Source organism: Salvia splendens, chromosome 10, assembly GCF_004379255.2.
Source record: "Salvia splendens isolate huo1 chromosome 10, SspV2, whole genome shotgun sequence".
Classification (NCBI taxonomy): domain Eukaryota; kingdom Viridiplantae; phylum Streptophyta; class Magnoliopsida; order Lamiales; family Lamiaceae; genus Salvia; species Salvia splendens.
This window is the reverse complement of record NC_056041.1, coordinates 7,247,562-7,266,213: the sequence shown is the minus strand read 5'-3', so window position 1 is coordinate 7,266,213 and position 18,652 is coordinate 7,247,562. Positions and strand designations below refer to the sequence as shown.

The 18,652-nt window shown below is 37.1% G+C and overlaps 3 protein-coding genes across 4 annotated transcripts; 2 read left to right on the top strand and 1 right to left on the bottom strand.

Moving 5' to 3' along the window:
* The first annotated feature begins 7,016 nt into the window (after window positions 1–7,016).
* On the top strand, window positions 7,017–7,600 carry LOC121750999 (60S acidic ribosomal protein P1-like). Its single transcript, XM_042145704.1, has 3 exons — window positions 7,017–7,090; window positions 7,180–7,365; window positions 7,481–7,600. Exons 1-3 carry the CDS (start codon window positions 7,022–7,024, stop codon window positions 7,532–7,534), a joined length of 309 nt encoding a protein of 102 aa, XP_042001638.1. The 5' UTR covers window positions 7,017–7,021; the 3' UTR covers window positions 7,535–7,600.
* A 70-nt stretch (window positions 7,601–7,670) lies between these two features.
* LOC121750884 (protein LYK2-like) lies at window positions 7,671–9,751 on the bottom strand. Its single transcript, XM_042145535.1, has one exon. It carries the CDS (start codon window positions 9,690–9,692, stop codon window positions 7,839–7,841), a length of 1,854 nt encoding a protein of 617 aa, XP_042001469.1. The 5' UTR covers window positions 9,693–9,751; the 3' UTR covers window positions 7,671–7,838.
* Window positions 9,752–14,710: 4,959 nt separating this feature from the next.
* On the top strand, window positions 14,711–18,242 carry LOC121750977 (uncharacterized protein At3g27210-like). 2 transcript variants are annotated; one of them, XM_042145680.1, is made up of 3 exons: window positions 14,711–15,133; window positions 16,895–16,972; window positions 17,697–18,242. In XM_042145680.1, the coding sequence occupies exons 1-3, from the start codon at window positions 14,947–14,949 to the stop codon at window positions 18,005–18,007; spliced, it is 576 nt and encodes a 191-aa protein (XP_042001614.1). In that variant the 5' UTR covers window positions 14,711–14,946; the 3' UTR covers window positions 18,008–18,242. The 2 variants fall into 2 exon arrangements, with proteins under 2 accessions (XP_042001614.1, XP_042001613.1); XM_042145679.1 differs by having other exon boundaries at window positions 14,715–15,133; window positions 16,895–16,975.
* The last annotated feature ends 410 nt before the right edge of the window (window positions 18,243–18,652 follow it).

The window sequence follows — 18,652 nt, the reverse complement described above, 5'->3', positions numbered from 1 at the left end:
TTCCTGTTGTTTTTTACTATCTGCTCGGTACAGCTGCCGAACTAATATAGCTGCTTTGTACTCAAGGAGATGGAGATACTTCACTGGAAACGGCTGTACTCTTCGGCTTTAGACGAAGCTGAGAAAAGAGCTATAGCCGATCAGACGAAGAATGACGAGCTTCTGGCTCGTTTAGTGAAGCTGGATGCCGATAATAAGGACTTAGAGTCCGATAAGAATGATCTGGAGGCCGAGCTGAATACGACCATTGCTGAGAGGACTGCGTACGAGGATTACATCCGTGTGCGCGGGGGAATGACCATATCAGATGTTCAGAGTCGAGTTGACGAACTGTGGGAGGAATATAATGTACTCCGGAGGAACAATGCGCTGGAGAGCTCGGCTTGCCAACAAGTCGTGACATCATTGCGGCGCTGGGCCTCTCGGTACGACATAGTTCTTGCCCGGCGTCCCTCAATTGAGAGATTCCTCCGGCATTTCCCGCCAACAGATGCTAGTACTCCAGCTCAAACCTCTGATTCACTTGCTCAAAACCCTACTCCAAGTCAGCAACGAACTCAGGGACAACCGGAGACGTCAAGTCGAGGACGGACTGAAGTTCGCAGAGGAGCTGTGGTTATGAGTGAGCAAGATCGGCAAATGCTTCGTGAAGAGACTCTTCGCCGCCGAGGTGCTAGGGCTTCCCGGGCTCAGAGAAGAGGTGGCAGGTCGATTAGAGCATCTCGTCGACCTGCTTATTCTGCAGCTGCCTGGAACGCCCGAACTCAGCTTCACGAGGATTTTGTGAATAGATGGCTCAACTTTAGCAACCCTGGACAGTAGAATAGTCCTTTGTAATAGCGTAACGCCATCTTGTAGGGTAGCGGAGTTGTGTGCCGAACAAGATTTGAAAATGAAATTTTGTTTTTGTTTTCGCTTCTAACACTGTATTTACAGCTTAGCGAAAAAATTTCATCGTACTTGTCCTCGGTCTTATGAAGTAGACTTCTTTGACCGGACTTGTCTTTGGTCTGATGAAATAAACATCTTTGACCGGACTCGTCTTTGGTCTGATGAAATAAACATCTTTGACCGGACTCGTCTTTGGTCTAATGAAATAAACATCTTTGACCGGACTCGTCTTTGGTCTGATGAAATAAACATCTTTGACCGGACTCGTCTTTGGTCTGATGAAATAAATATCTTTGACCGGACTCGTCTTTGGTCTGATGAAATAAACATCTTTGACCGGACTCGTCTTTGGTCTGATGAAATAAACATCTTTGACCGGACTCGTCTTTGGTCTGATGAAATAAACATCTTTGACCGGACTCGTCTTTGGTCTGATGAAATAAACATCTTTGACCGGACTCGTCTTTGGTCTGATGAAATAAATATCTTTGACCGGACTCGTCTTGTGTTCTAATTTGGCGATTTTTGTCGCCGGGATTGAACTTTCCCTTGTCCTAATTCGGCGAGTTTTATCGCGTGGATCGGACTTTCCCAGTTAACCGAAGTGGTCTTATGCAGTAAACCTCTTTGACTAGACATGGTCGTCCTCGGTCTTATGAGGTAAACTTCTTTGACCGAACTTGGTCGTCCTAATTCGGCGAGGTTTATCGCGTGGATCGGACTTTCCCTTGTCCTAATTCAGGCAAGTTTTATCGCGAGAATCGGACTTTCGTTGCAGTTCGTTTCAGACGAAGTGCTTGATTTTTAAGCCGAATTGTGGTCTCGTATCCTCTTTAGAAGCTTGGACTTCACAATCGTTGGCTTATTGCAGCTCGTTTCAGACGAACTGCTTGTTTAAGCTGAATTGTGGTCTTGTATCTTCTGTAGAAGCTTTGACTCACAATCGTTGGCTTATATATGTTCTAAGAAGGGGATCAGCCTTCGAAGAACAAGATACCTCAGTAACATTTGTAAGAGACGACACGCACCGAAACAGACAAAACACACAGACAAAACGCACAGAGACAAATAAAGACCAAGCAAACCAAAGAAAGCACATTGACCGGACTGTCTCTTACAAATGGAACTTTTTGAGGTTGGAAACGTACCATGTTCGGGGTACTTGTGCTCTTGACACGTGAGTCAATTTGTAAGACCCTTTGCCGAGGACTTCTGACACCCGATATGGACCTTCCCATGTGGGTTCGAGTTCGCCCAGCTTTTCTGCTCGGCTTACTTCGTTGTTTCTCAAGACGAGATCTCCCACTTGAAATTGCAGCTTCTTCACCCTTTGGTTGTAATACCGGGCTACTTGCTCCTTGTACTTGGCTGCTTTTATGCAGGCCAATTCTCTTCTTTCTTCGGCAAGATCTAGTTCGGCTCTCAGTCCGTCACCATTCATTTCTGAGGAGAAATTGAGTTCGGGGACTGGGTATGCCAATCTAAACCGGAATCACGGCTTCAGTGCCGTACACCATCGAGTTCGGCTCCGGTGTGACTTCGGTCATTCCGCCTGCCTCTGACTCCGGCTGCTGTGATTGCTATGCTTGATGGTGCCGAACTGATTGCTCGGCACTTTTAAGCGCAATCTGCGAACACACTTGCTCTTTTTTCGATCACCTCGGATGACCGCTATCTCTCCTTTGGTGTGGAAGGTGTTCGGCGAGGAAGCCTCTGATCGCTATGATCGGGCTTCTTTTTCTTCTCTAGATGAGCTGTCTAAAGACCGTTTTCGACGGTCTGCCTCATCGGCACGAGAAAACTTGTCCGCAATGTCCCACATCTCTTGAGCTGTTTGCGGACTGCATCCCACGAGCTTTCTGTAGAGAGCTCCGGGCAGGATTCCATTTTGGAATGCCGAAATGACAAGTAGATCATTGAGATTATCTACTTGTAGGCATTCCTTATGGAATCTCGTCAGGAAGTCGCTGATCTTTTCGTCGCGACCTTGACGTATAGAAAGCAGCTGAGCCGAAGTAATCCGGGCTTCCGCTTTCTGAAAGAACCTCCTGTGGAAAGCATCCATTAGATCTCGGTAGGATCTAATGCTGCCTTGGGGGAGGCTATCGAACCACCTTCTTGCGTTCCCGATAAGCAGTTCGGGAAACAACTTGCACATGTGGACCTCGTTGAGACCCTGGTTCGCCATGTTATATTGATAGCGTCCCAAGAAATCATGAGGATCCACGAGTCCGTCATAGGTTATCGACGGAGTTCGGTAGTTCTGTGGTAGGGAAGTTCGGGTAATATCGTCCGAGAACGGAGTCCTCAATGCTCCGTACATGGCGAACCCGACATTTCTTCGGTATGGAGGAGATGGAGTTCTCCTGTGATTCCGGTACCGAGGATTCTTTCTTCTGGAAGACATGACACTACTGCGGTAGTGACTGTCTCGTATGGAGGGAGAGGGAGAATCCGCCGTTTTCGCCTCCGGCTGTTTTTGGCTTCTCTGCAGGAAGGTTAAGAATTCCTCCTGCTTTTCAGCCAAAAACAGCTTGACAGCCTCGTTCAAAATCGGGCTGCTGGGAAGACTCGGTGTGACGGCTTTTGGAGCGGCTTGTTCCTCCGCCATGAGAACTGGTGGTGGATTTATCCCTAGGCTGTTTTCCAGACCTATGGGGTGGATTGGCTTCCTCCTGGTTCTCACGGGCAGGAATACGGGTACTCTGCGATCTGGTATGCATTTTTTGGGTTGAAAAAATGGTCAAAAATTCGCTTTATCACAAATTTGGTTCTCTGTTTCCCACAGACGGCGCCAGTGATGAGTCCGCGAATTGTTGATGTTAGTAAATGCAGGAAAATACAGATCACGACACAGAGAATTTTACGTGGTTCGATTTACTGAGGTAAATCTACGTCCACGGGGAGAAATGGGGGCAGGTTTGTATTGCTTGATCTGGAATTACAGCTTACAACACAGACTTGCTATATGGTATTTTTCTCTAGAGAGCTTCCAACCCCTTTCTATCAGATCTAAGTTCTATTTATACATTGAACTAAGATCGTGGCTTACATCATCACTCTAGGTCGTGGAGGTCGTGTAGGTCATGGCCTAAGATCGTGGCCTGAGTTGACGCCACGTGGTAGTGGGTGTGTTGGAAGTTGTGGAAATCCTGCATGGGTCCACTAACTCCTTGTTCGGTCGAAAACTGAGACCGAACTGCTTTGGTTGCCGATCTGAGAGTAGAGCTTGATGCCGACCTGAGAGCAGAGCTTGGTTGGCTTTTACCGAGCTGTAGGCTGAGGCCGAACTCTTTGGTAATGCCGAACTCGCAGAGCTTGATTGCTCGGCTTTTACCGAGCTGTAGGCTGAGGCCGAACTCTTTGGTAATGCCGAACTCATACTCTTCCTTGGGCTTTGGGCTGATGGGCCGTCATTGCTGTCGGGCTTGTTTAGTTCGCACCCCATCAAATGTCATTTCCTAGAAGTGAGTCTTCATAAATTAGATTTAATCTCAATCAATCAAATTAGTTCAAGAACTCAAATGTATTAGTACTAGCCTAGATATGATGTTAGTTTTTTTTAATAAAAAAGTTACTACTATTATTGATAAAGGAGCATGGACAACAGCCAAACATTCCATGGTCGAGGTTCAAAGTCAATTATCATGTAATTTCCAATGACAGTAGCTAATAATTTAGTGCTGCGGTGGATGATTCTAGGTTTATATAGTATACTATTGTGACTAAGTTATTGTTATCAACTTGAGTTGCTACCTATTAAATAGGAATGGCAAGGACACATTAATTTGATAACTTAATTGAGTTATTATTCAGTTATTGTTATCAACTTGAGCTGCTACCTACTCAGTGTAGTAATTAAAGAAATGATAAATTAATTTGTTAATTTTGAGTTGCTATATGGGAATAGCTAAGAGCATAATTAATACTCTTTTTATCCACCAATAATTGTCCACTTTGGTTTTGGCACGGGTTAAAAAAAATATTAGGAAAGTAGGTTAAAAATGTTAGCGGAAAATGTGTCAAGTGTCTCATTTTTATATAGTATTAGTTTTATAATAAAATGTGAGTGGAATGTGGGGCCTACTTACCATTTATGATATAAAAAATGTGAAAGTGTAGAATTAATCGGGGATATACGAAAATAACTAAAATGAACAATTAATTGAGGATGGCGGGAGTATATCTACTAAGATTAGGTGAGAATTAGATTTTTAACGAGAAATGAGAATGATAAAACATGTACGTATTAAGAAAGAAATTGAACACATAAGTATCAAATTTCCGTTCTTTATGTGGTGCATTAGTAATTTAAGAAGATGCATCCACTTTAGATATTTGTAATGAAAAGGTTGAAAATAATTTTCATTTCTAGCCTACATATGTGTGACAAATTCTTATATACATTTATTTTGCAAATATACCTTTTTATGTATAAGTATATTATGTATAAGTATACGAAAAGAAAGATAAATCTACCAAAATTTGCTTTGGTATTTCGAATCCATAATTTTGAATCAAAACCTTGATCAATTCAATTATTATGGGTATCACGTTCATGAGGATAAACCTAACAAAATTAAAATCATATGAAGGGAAATTCAGAAAATAATAGGTAGGTCAAATATATGTAAAGTAATTTGAGATAGATACATATCGAGTTGTTTGGTCCAATGTTGAAGAAATTAATGATCATTTAAAAAGAATGTTCGAGAAGCTGAAGAATCTTCTGGAATGCTCTTAAAAGTTAGATGCAGACAAAAATAGCATGAATATGCAGTTGGACTTGGAATGTAGTCCGTGGTCGGTTGCTGAATCGAAAGAGCAAGTCAAAGCTCAAATATCGTCTACACCTTTACACTCAAGTCAATGTCGTAGTTGACTTTTTTTCCTGGATTAATTATAATATGCCATTTAATGTATTTTGATAATTAGAGTTTTGTTAGTCAACTAAACATATAATAAAGTAAAAAAAAAACACAAAATAGAGAGAAAATAATAAGAGAGAGAATGTTCAAAAAAAAAAAAAGGAAAAGACAGATTGAAAAAATGTATGAATCGAGTAATATTTTCTCTTATAATCTTCTTTACAATTAAAGACATGTTGCACTCGTATTTATATTGTCACAGCCCAATTTCCACAAGCGTAGAAAAGATTTTGTTAGCTCAATAAAAACACCCCAATATCGGTTAAAGTGAACCCACTGCAGAATAATTTAGGCCGATAAAGCCCAACCACTTGTATAAAACAATATCCCAAGGATTAGAGCGGAATGATATGCTACATTCCTTATTTGAGCTACTTATGTGAGCACCATTCTTATTTGATATACGTTTAACATTGTTTATTTCGACTTATATATTTATTTTGATTCTAATACATGTTTTAATGTTATTGAAATTCTTAATTTCACAAAATTTATAGAAATCAAAACTAGATTTGTTATTTTATTAATTTATTTGAAATTATAGAAAAAACAAGCAAATCTATTTTTAATTTTTATGAATTTTGTAAAATTAAAAGTTTCAATAATATTAAAAAATTGTATTATAATCAAACTAAATATATAGATAGAAACAAACAATGCTACACGTTCGTCAAACGAGAGTGGTGCTCACGTAAGGTGCGTAATTAAATTTAAATTGGATTTACAAAACCCTTTATAAATTATTTTGTTGAAATTAAAATTATCAGCATTGCACTTTGACTTTGGAGTATAACATGATGTATGGAGTATTTATTTTCTGATCTGTGCATAATTATTCTAAAAATTTAGTATTCAAGTTCAAGCTATATCCTGGAGGTCATATTATATGAATATACTAACGATCTCTCAGTGCAGGCTTCAGTTAATTTCCATAAGATCTCCTTCGGAATTTATGTTAATCGCTTATGGCGAAATAATTCATAATCTAATGTAATCAATTTTCTTAAATTGTCAACATTTCCCTTTATTACTCAAATTAAATACTACAAAAAAATGCATCAAATTACAATGCACGTACAGAAAATATTACAAAATTAATTTCCAATCTATTTGTTTGGTTAGTGTAGCAAATACTACTTTGTTATATATAGCTGCAGCAGCATCTCTCCATCTCCATACAAGTCAGTTCGTCTAAAGGAAAGATGTCGGTTGGAGAGCTCGGTTGCACCTACGCTGCTTTGTTGCTCCACGACGATGGAATCCCGATCACTGTAACTATTTTTTTACTACATCTTCGCATTTTGGTCGGAATTTCATATCTTTGTATTCGTAGATTTAATTCATATGCATTCCTTTTTAGGCTGAGAAAATATCGACCATGCTCAAGGCTGCGAATGTGCCTGTTGAATCTTACTGGCCGGCTCTTTTCGCTAAGCTTTGCCAGAACAGGAATGTTGACGATCTTATTTTAAACGTTGGTGCTGGTGGTGCTGCTGCTGTGGTCGCAGTCGCTGCGAATGCTCCAATTGCTGCTGAGGAGAAGAAGGTATAACTTTCACCTGTATTTTATTGTCCTTCACTAACATTGTTGGTTAACTATGATTTTGGTGTGGATGTTTTTATGAAGATAATTAGTACTATTCTGTTTTTAATCATTTCAGGAAGAGGAAGATGGGGGAAGTGATGATGACTTGATGTTCAACTTGTTTGATTAAGAGAATTTACTTTGAATGGCATTTTGTTCTACATTTTTTGTTCTAGTGAAAGTTTAGTTATGTCTTACTTTAAAATGCAGTGTTACTGCACTTTGTATTGTGAGTTTAGTTTTCATAACCCCCTCAAGTGTTGAAGTACAAATACAACTTAACGTTACCTATCATTTATATGTACTAATTCGATACCTAACTTGACAAAATAAGATTTTTAGGTTGAACAACCTATAACATGTATACATAAACTAACAAGACCAACTTTCACATCTCCTTAGCACTATACTAACAAGTGGTTTGCAACACATACTCAACTCAACTGGTCCTTCTCCGGCAACTCCTCGACTAATCTGAGCAACTTCTCGACGATCTCCCCCGCATTAGGCCTCAACGACGCGTCGTCTTCCACACAAGATCTCGCAAGATTGGCCAACATCACAGCCGCATCAATGCAATAACTCTCACCCAAAGCACCATCCATCCATCCCCTGAGTTCCCCTGTTTCCTCTGTTTCCAGAATCCTCTTAATCTCGTCCGACACCTTCCCTGCCCCATCTCTTTCCACCGGAGGCTTCCCAGATAGAACCTCCAGCATCACCACACCCAACGCAAACACATCCGTCCCAGTCAAGACCGTTCCTTGACTGACTAACTCCGGTGCTAAATACCAACTGTCGGATTCTTGTTCATCTCCCAACCTCGCCAAACCTAGTTTTGCAGTGAAATCTTCGTCGAGGAATATGTTCCGACTCCTTACGTTGCCATGAACGCAACTCGGGTTCATGATGTGGTGCATATGCTGCAACGCGGTGGCTGCATCGAGGCAGATTTTAACCCTCTGATTCCAAGTGAGGAAGCAGCTGCAAGAAGCAATGAAATGGCTCTTGATCGCCAATCCCCCGTGAATCCAGTCCTTCAACGAGCCATTCTTCGCGTACTCAAACACGATGAAAGAATCAGACCCTTCAACCAAGCAAGTCCCCAGCATTGCCATGATGTTGGGGTGGCGATGGATGGCTCCATTCACCACCACCTCATAATCGATCTTGCTCATTTTCTCCCACGAAACCCGCTTCACAGCCACGTTTTTTCCATTGAAACGGCCTTGGAAAACAGAGCCGGCGATGAGGTTGCTGGAGCTGAACCCCTCCGTCGCCTTGTGCAGATCCTCAAACGCGTAGCTCTCCACCCTCGCCTTTGTTTCCTCCTCCACGTTGTACTGAGACCCCTCGAACGACACCTTCTTGTCGCTCGTCGTCCTGATGCTTAGACTCAGCTGCTGCATTTCCACATCCGAACCCCTCTTCTTCTTTATAGAACTCTCCTCCTCCCTCTTTTTCCTCACATTGGTGAAGAAAAAGGCTAATCCGATGCCTATGCACGCCAAGAAACCGATCACTCCGATCGCTACAAACAATCCGATCATCCACTTCTTCGTCCGCCTCCTCCTCCTCCGCTGCTTCTTAACACGGATGCTCTCTTCCGGCCGCTCCATAATCGGCTTCCCCTGTGAAGGAATCACAAGTGTTGAGGTTGGTACGAGGTTGTCTTGATCTTGTCTGAAGCCCAATGCTGAGTACTTAGCGTTAGCAGAGACTAATAAATCTCGGGTTATATTAAACTGTGCAGCTAATTCAGTTAGTGTGTCGCCTTCCTTAACAGGATAAGTCACTAGGAACTTTCTAGAATCATCCGAAGCAGGGCAGGCACACTTCACTGGGACTATAATGCTCTTTCCTTCTGGAAGGTTCCATGGCCGGATGCTCGGGTTTTTCGCCTTGATGGCACTGCAAGAAGTCAAACCCTTGAGGGATTCAGCAATGTCAGAGAAGCTCTCACCTTTGATGCTAATCTTTGTCAACTCAGCTGTGGAGAAGCCATTGCTGTTGCACTTGCATTGGATTGGGATCAAGAAGTTAACGGAGTTGGAGAAGGCGTTGGCGTCTTCTAGAAGATCGGCCGGAGAAGAGCTCAGCAAAGAGGTCAGATTTGAGAGGGATGGGTAGTGAGAGTTAGCATGAAGGATAGCATAAGTATTGCATTTTTTATCAGGTATTTTTTTCAGACATTGATAGTATTGTAATGTAGGGAAACTGTCACAGTTTAGGCTAAGTGCAGATGTAATAACAAGATGGAAGAATACAAAAACTGTGAGCTGCATCATGTTTGTTTAACACATAGTACTAGAGAAAAAGACCAAGTTAAAAAAGAAATGGGAGCAACTTTTATAAGGTGGGCGGTGGTGTGAATATTTTTGGATCTATAACAAGGTTTGTCTATTTAATAAGGAGAAATGAGGGACAAGATTCTTGAATTTAGCATAAGTTAGTGTTATTTTTTATGACGTTGGTTTTTGTTCATTGGTGATTTTAATGGCTTTTGGGGTGGCTAAATATCCCAAGTAAAAGATTTGTTATTATGCTAGTCATGATGGAATTCTTTGAATTTGATACATTTTGGTGGGAGATTGATTTCTTTATAATTTATCGACCCTTGAATAAGTCGTCTTGAAAAGGAATTTAGAGATTTGTTTGTTCCCAAAAATCTAAATATATGTGACCAATGTACATGGGGCTTGGTTGGTGATGACTGATGAGTATTATACTTGGTTTATTCTTAAAGATACTGAAATTAAAAGGTACTACATGTAGTTTAATACTATAAGAATTAAGAGAGATGTGGGGATTCCTAGAACTTTTTATTTGTTCTTGTTTATGATGTTTAGATAAATGTGACAACTTTTCTATAGGTTGAAACTGGTAAATTGGTTTGTGTATCTCTAGAGTCATAGGAAAGAGGAGGTGACTTGTGTTTTTTTTTCATTTAGTTTAATTATACATATTATAAGGAGTAAATATACCGATGTAATGTAATTTTCTGAGAATGCAAAATGGAGAAAGAACATCTTTAATGCTCATCAAAATCTCATGTTAAAAACAGCAAAGATTTGAAAGGATATTATGTGAAAGCATAATCTAGCATGGAAAAATAGTCATGAATGATCCTCTTTTTTAGAAGAAAAAAAAATGTTGTTAAGTGAAAACTAGAAATAAAGTCAAGATATCACATGAATAAAAATAAATTACAAAAAATATGAACTCGAATCACATGAGAAGTAATGTACCACCACAATCACATGGTTAGGCAGCACATGAGCACATTAACATCGTTATCTAAATGATCGATGTATATCCATTATATTTTCAACTTTTCGTATACTTGAATTTTAATTCTACATTTATTAATAAAAATAATTGTCATTCATGTAACGTAATTGATATGTAAGATGTGAAGAATTTTTATCCATAGAAACATCTTTCGTTGAATGAAAAGATGATTGTGTAGACTTTAGAAGAAGGTGAGGCAAGTGTGTGAATGCGGCAAAAAGGATGAGAGTAGATATAATTGAAAAGAAATGAATGTCTGGAAAAGCAGAGGCAATAAATATATTTATTACTAAAGCAAAAGATGAAATCGGAGAGAATTCTCATTTGCACTCGATTGGCAATATTTTTCTTGTAATTTCGGCCTATCCTATCGGCTGTGTTTTCTCTTTTCTTATCAAAACTAATACTAATATGCAGGTAAATTAGAGTCAGAAAGCAAACGCAATATCACATGATAACATTACTTTATTTTAAAGAATCATCAATCAATTACGGTGCATTGCAATAATGAAATTTTGATGAAACAATACAGATTTACAGTATCACTGAAAACCATGTTCTAATATTGGAGTATTAAAGCAAGTCCAATAGAGACATATTCAAAAATTGAGCTTGAGATTTTTGGCTTGAACAAAAACATAATACTTACTAATATAATCAAACATAAATAAATAAATAAAAATAATTTTTTTTTCTATGAATTAAGTATAGAGCTGAGATGCTTGTGGATTTGATTTGATTTGATTTGATTTTAGAAGAACACTTTGATAATCTTGGAAAGTTTGTTGGGCCATGTTAACATCGATTAAGAAGAGTTTTTCAGTTAGTATTAATTCTCACCTCAACGCCTCTATTTATAGATATCGAAGAGTGGGCATGAAAGTTTTGGGCCACCATATTATGGGCTTTAAAGGCTTATGTGTGCTTAAATGGCGCAATTTGAGTGGCCCATTGTATCATCAACACGTTTCATATTCCTATTGGATAATAAAAACAATAAATTAAATAAACCCTTAATAATAAGAACTTTCAAAGAGTTAAGAATAAATGATAATATTGTTGAATAAGTCTCATCAAAGTTTTTTAAAATTGAAAATTTATAATATCAAAAGATAAATTAAAAGGAAAATAGATAATATTTTTATGCGATTGTATATGTTGATTTGTTAATAAATTATTTAATAGAATAGAAAGTATAAATAATTAAACATTAAAATATTAAATGATCTACAAATGGCCTCGAGACTTGTTCATGGACTACTATTTGTCCTGGAAACGGCTTCCTCCAACACTCGTAAGTGTATGAATTTATAAACAATTTATAGTACTATTGATTTTTCAGTAATAATTTTAGTTGATTGTATCTTTATATCAAATTCTCTTATTTTTCTATATTCATACATTCAATAGGAGAAATTTGCATTACAGGAGTACAGTATTATACTTCTCCATAAAAAAAATACACAAAAAGAACGGATGCCCAAAAATGATTAAACCGTCTGATAGTAAAATGTATTTAAAATTCTCCTAAATTTTGAAAAGATAAAAGCATCGTATTGCTATAAGCCATAAACTAATGATAATTAAGTGACAAATGAGAGTTTTTTTTTGGCGAAGATAAAACAGATGCATCGACATCAATGACTCATATCTCATCACGTCCCTTTCTATTGAGTTTATCGTGGGATATTTTCAACATTTGGCATTTAACAAAAACGACAAACAAATTTAACCCTACCCTAATTAGGACAGTATATATGAATAAAACTCAGACGCAACAGGTTGCACCATCAGAATTCAAAATATTAAAATGAAATAAATTGTGGAAAAAATAACAAAAGCATTCTCGATTTCTAGTCCCCTTAGAAATTCCATAATAAGGTTAATAATGAAAATTAAGTAAATACTCTTCCCAAATCAGAAGAATAAACAGAAATTAAGGAAAATAAAAGAATAAACATGCAAAGAGAGATTGTAATAACGTATGTTAATTCCTTATATTATTAATTTCGTTTATGAGATCAGTTAATAAAGTAATTGTTTTAATTCCACCGACCAACTAGGAGAATATCATTCACAACGCATCATTTATTTGTCATTTTTCTTTTTAATTTCGCCACTTAACATTAAACGTGACGATGCAGACATATACACATAGGGTTCAGATTATTTCCCTTCCCGTGGTGTAACTTTTCTTGCAAATATCCAGTGTCGGCCACTAGCAATTTGACATATAAGATCAATATTGTTAAAAAAGCAAGACCAAATAAATAGAAAAATAAAAATAAAAAGGTAACAATTCGATGTGTATATGTGTGAAATTATTGAAAAAATCACTTTGTTATTAGTATAATATTTTCGAGGAAATTTTGGTGTCTCAAAAGTGTATTCTTAAAGCCAGGTTTTCAAAAGTATGTAATAATCTTGTACCAAATCGAGGTTATTAGTAAAATTGTAGTATTACCTCTTAAAGAAAAAGAAATTTATATCTAAAACAAAAAACTCATACAACATTAAAATAATACAAAGATTCATCACATGTACTCCTTCCGCCTACTATTAAATTTTTTATAGTAAACTACACAAGTTTTAATGTTGAATTAATATATTTTAAAAAAACAAATAATCGAAGTATTGTTATTTGAAATTAAATAAATAAGAAAAAATGCAAGATAGAAAAAACATGGGATCATGTTATAAAAATAAACGAGGATTAGGTTATATTGAAGGTGAAAATGAAATTGATTATATTTTCATGAGTACCCATCATATAATAACAAAAAAAAAACATAAATGGGTTAAATATGACTCAACTAGAATCCAACTACACTAGTCCACACATAATTACTACCACTAATGTTAAATAATCATATATAATAAATTATAGTACTACTCCTATTTAAATTTTCAGGGGGCATATATACCCAATCCCTAACGTCACTTTGTCTTGATCTTTGTATGTAACCATGCATCCGCATGTGTTACATGTATGTAAAACTATAATTATCATTCAGCTTAAATTTAAAAGTAAATAAATATACTTTAAAGCTTCTCATATTATGAAATTTACCAGAAATTTTTACAACAATGTTGATATTTGCCTCCTTTTGCTATTTTAGAATATTTCCAAACAAACACGTTTCATTCTCAAGTCGATTAGTATACGTTGCGCCTTTCAGTAAAATTTCAATTATGAACACAAAAAAATTATAGTCATATTTGATACTTTCATACCCACCTAGCTCCAAAAATAGGCATGTATGATTACTAATCTTTTCTACATATATGTATTGTCACCCATTTTGTCTAAGCTACTATAGCCACAACATAACCGAATAATATAGATTCTTATGTAATTACGACAATAATCCTACCTTGTAGCGCCTACACCCCACATCAATATTTAATAAAGTACTAACTAACAATGATAATTATTCTGCAGCTCGTAGCATGTGACAAGCCAGACAAATATTACGAAGACGAAATGAACCTGCGATATTTTTAATATATCTTCCATAGTTCACAATTCGATGAATATGTTTTTATAGTTCATGTCATTCACATAATGAAAGGAGACAAACTTTGGGATTTCAAATAATATTTACTTCTTAGTTATAGTTTCACTATCACATCCAAATAATCACATCGTATTACTATCAGTCACGAAGAAACTCATGATTTCGATACTTGGTAATTTTAGAATTATTTGCTTTAATGTTACAAACTTCATCACTTTCTAGGAGTATATAATAATTTTATTTGATTATAAATTATTCGAGTCATGATTTTAATAACCATGTAATTATAGTGATTTTTTTTTATTTTATACTGACACTTTAATTTTGAACATACTCCCAAAAAAGAGTGGAATCATTTGAAATTGGAAGAAAAGAGTATCTACGAGAACAGTTGAAACCACATTTCGTATATGGTGACTGGGTAACGGCCAAATAAATTTGTAATATCATAAAATATCTATGAAATGTAATGTAGTAGTATTTGTGATTGACCAATCAAATTAACGAAAGGAGAAATTCACCCATGGCCCCTCTTCCCTTTCTTCTACTTCACTCTCTCTCTCTCCTCATTTATTTCCTGTAGATACAATACTACAATACAATACAATACAATACAAGGAGCGAAGAAGAACAAATAGGAACAAAGCATTCCTCTTCAAAAATGGCTTCCTATTGCTAAACAGCATCACCACACAACTCGGAACACTGTTTTCGCATTACTGCCCCAAAATCTATGGGTTCATGCGTTTCACTTCACAAGGACTCACAGAAGCTCCGTTTATCACTCGATTCCAAAAATCAGAATCTCATCATACCATCCCCGGTCAAACAGAAATCCTTCACGGTCAACGGCCAGGATCATTCCGCCGCCGACTTGGCCGTCATGTCTCGCCGCTCTCGTACCCGTTCCCGCGCCGATGGTATTTTCATTTTCTACCTCTCCTTTTTCGATCACTTATATTGCTGCGTTTTTTATGATCTATTTTTTGTTTTGATGATTTTGTTCTTTTCATGTTTAAATTAGTTTGAAAAAGTTCTACTGAAATTAAGGCTAATTCATTATGATATTAATTATCAATAGCTGCTGTTTTGAAGATGTGTTTTAGGAGTATAATTTATGTGTGTGGTTTCTGGTGCTATGGCAGAGCTTGATTCTAAAACTTTGTCTGCTTGTTGTTTCTAAGAGGTGTTCATCAAATTGAAATTTGTTTCTGATTTAATGTTATTTTATTTGGAAATTTTCAACTAGTATTACTTTTCTAGGTTGACTGGTGGCAGGATTTTTTTTTCTTGCAAACTACAGGTCTTTATTTTCTGATGATTTTTTTTCTGGATGAAAGGTTTCATATACTTTAATTCTGACATAAATTGATTTAATATGGTTGTTAATACTATATGAGTATTTCTATTATTGGTTTGGTGGTCCAACTGGCTGCAGAGCTGACTTCATAATAATTTTTCTGGGGTTGTCAACAAGGCTGGAGCATTTAGGCTTGTTATTCTTGCTAGAACCAGTATAAAATTAATGTTTATCAAGATGGTCACAATCATGTTGTTAAATTTTTATTCACAGATAATCAGTCCTCTGGTTGGTTGTGGTTATAATTTTGGTGAACAAGAATTATGCAAAAAATAGGATTGTGAGCTGTCAAAATGAATTGGTCCAAATTTGATATATCATGAAAATCTCTTGGTAGGTGAATTAGTTACCAGTTGGAATTGCGGGTGAAGCTTTTTCTTGAAGATTTGAGATGTGCTTTCCCTTTACTAACAATACAAAAAGCAACCAACAAAATTTTTATTACATAGCCACCCCATCAAGAATAATTGTTGTCTGATAAGGACAAGGCAACTAAAGTTTAGGAACTGCACATTTTGTTCTTCGGTAGGGCCTTGCACATTATGTCCTTCAGTGGGGTCTAGCTTCTTTTATGGAACTGGTAACATCCAAATCCAATGCGACGGAAATATCCCTTCGGATGACAGAACTATCATCTGACTGCTAATCATGCAAACTCATTCTTAAGGGAACTTGAATGATTATCAACTAGTAATTGACTTGCTGAAAGAGATTCCTTCTAGTAATTGAAATATTTCCTACAATTGTTATGCAAATCTGCAACGCTGGTCATAGGGTCAAGGTTATTTTTATTGATGATTTTCTTTTTTTAAATTGATGTAATGTGACTGTCTCTGATAGTTTTTCTTGTTTATTACTTGAATACGATGACCTCTGTCCAAGAAAAAGAATTTTATCGACTTGTTTAGAGTAGAAAATTGAAGTTTGTTTTAGTTCCTAGTGTCAGTGGTTATAAGCTATAACATTGAGATTTTAAAGTGTTTTTCTGTCAGTTTGGTTCATTGAGTTTTTCAGTGCCTTGTATCTCATTCCTCTCTTATGTGATGATGTATTTGCAATGATGCATATCTTGAGACGTTTATTGTGATGTCCCCTTTTTTTCATTCCAGAATTTGAAAGTTATCCTCTTTCCTGGTTCCATAATTCAAAAGATTGATTTTGTTGAGCTTTATTATAGTTGGTGAATAATGTTAGAAATCTAGCCAGATTGGTTAAGCTACCCATCAGAAAATGTAATGGACTCGAACAATTAGCCGTTTTGATGCCAACCTATAGTAATTTTCTATAGGATACTGATCTAAGTACCTTCAATTTCTTTCAGGCAGCAAAGATGATGCATTCTTCGACTCCCAGCCTTGGTTGGAGTCGGATTGTGAAGATGATTTCTTAAGCGTGAATGGTGGTAAAAGATATACATCTCTCTGAATATCGTATTTTTATTCCGTTAACTTAGTAATTAGCAAATACTGGTTGCTGCATGCCTGGCAAACAACAATACATTGCTTGATCAAGAACAAGCAAAGTGTAGATTTGTTAGAGTTAAAACCTTACTATTCTGTAACATCCATCTGCACAACTCATTCTGCTCTTTAGGGAAATTGCACAGGAATTTCTCGAGGAGACTCTGTATGAGCTCGATAGCGGTTGTTTTAGCTAAATCATTGCCCCCACTAATAATATCTTGATATCTCGTGTATAGAAATGTTATGTGGGAACCTCATCTGGGTGAAGTTGAAATTTCAGACACATCAACTAAAATTCTGCGTGAAGGTTTACTAATTAATGATAAGGGGAGATGGGGATTAGGTGATCCTTTATGACTATTTGGGTCAAGAACTAAGTGGACTATATCTCATAGACCATACTTGTTAATACGATGAAGGTGCATTGCAATAGGCAAGGTTCGGTTTATTTACAGTTAGCGGAATCTGGTGTGGTTAAGGGGAGGTAGTGATGTCCAAGTCCATAATATGTTGATTCAAGGGTGTTCTTTTTTGTTGTTGTTGTTGTTCGATATCTCTTCCATGGCTACCTTTGATAAGGGAGCACACTATATAAACAGGGATATCATAGCCTTCGCCTCAAATGATCTCATTACATAATGCAGTGTTGATTTGTTGCAGATTTCACCCCATCTCGTGGAAGCACTCCTGTCCACCACAGATTCTCTTCTGGGAATCCCATGGTCAATAAGCCCCCACCGGTGCCTGAACCATCTCCGAAGAAGAGGCTCTCGGAGCTCTTCAAAGAGAGCTTACGCCATCAGCAAGGGGGAGACAAGGAGGAGGACGCCAGCGAGGAGAGCGTGGTTGTTGAAAATGGAGCAAGCGGTGAAAAAAGTGGCTATGGAGCGGAGGAGAAGTCAGTACAATGTTGCCTTCCCAGGCTGCGATCAAGACGAACGTTCGCGACAGCACAGGTTGAGAAAGTTTAGGCACCATGTACATGGTGAGAATCATATATGTTAATGAGATACAGTTCGCTCATAGGCTTATAGCAATGTGGATGAACAATCAAAGTGCATATTTGCCAATCCTAGTAGCTAAATTTTGTGCTAAGCACCATATTAAGCTCGAGAGAATATATATATATATATATATATATTGTGTATACCGAATTTATGTTTCAAGATTATTTGGTTATTGGCATAACCCGGACGATTATACATAGACGACGTTTCTAATTCAACGAGTAGCTCAACCCAAACCCGCTTCATTTTTTTACTGCCCGATCATGGGTCCATCCGTTTGACAAAGTCTTAACTCATAACTAATGTGTACCTTTTCTTGCTTATTTCTGGCTCCACAAAAAGTTCAGTTTTAGTTGAAACAGTTACTCCCAAACGTCACATAAATGCAATCACCTGTTGGTGTATGGCGCAATTCAAGTGCAGAATAACGTGTTTTCAGTCCCATTGGTTGCTTGTCATAAGAAAAATAACCATCAATTTAGCTAGGGTCTAAGTGAATATTTGAAGTTGAAGTTTACTAATTAAGTGCTGATGTATACTTGAATGGATCATTATTGGAAATTGATACACAATAATTAAGAAAAATAAAATATATGACTCATAGTAATA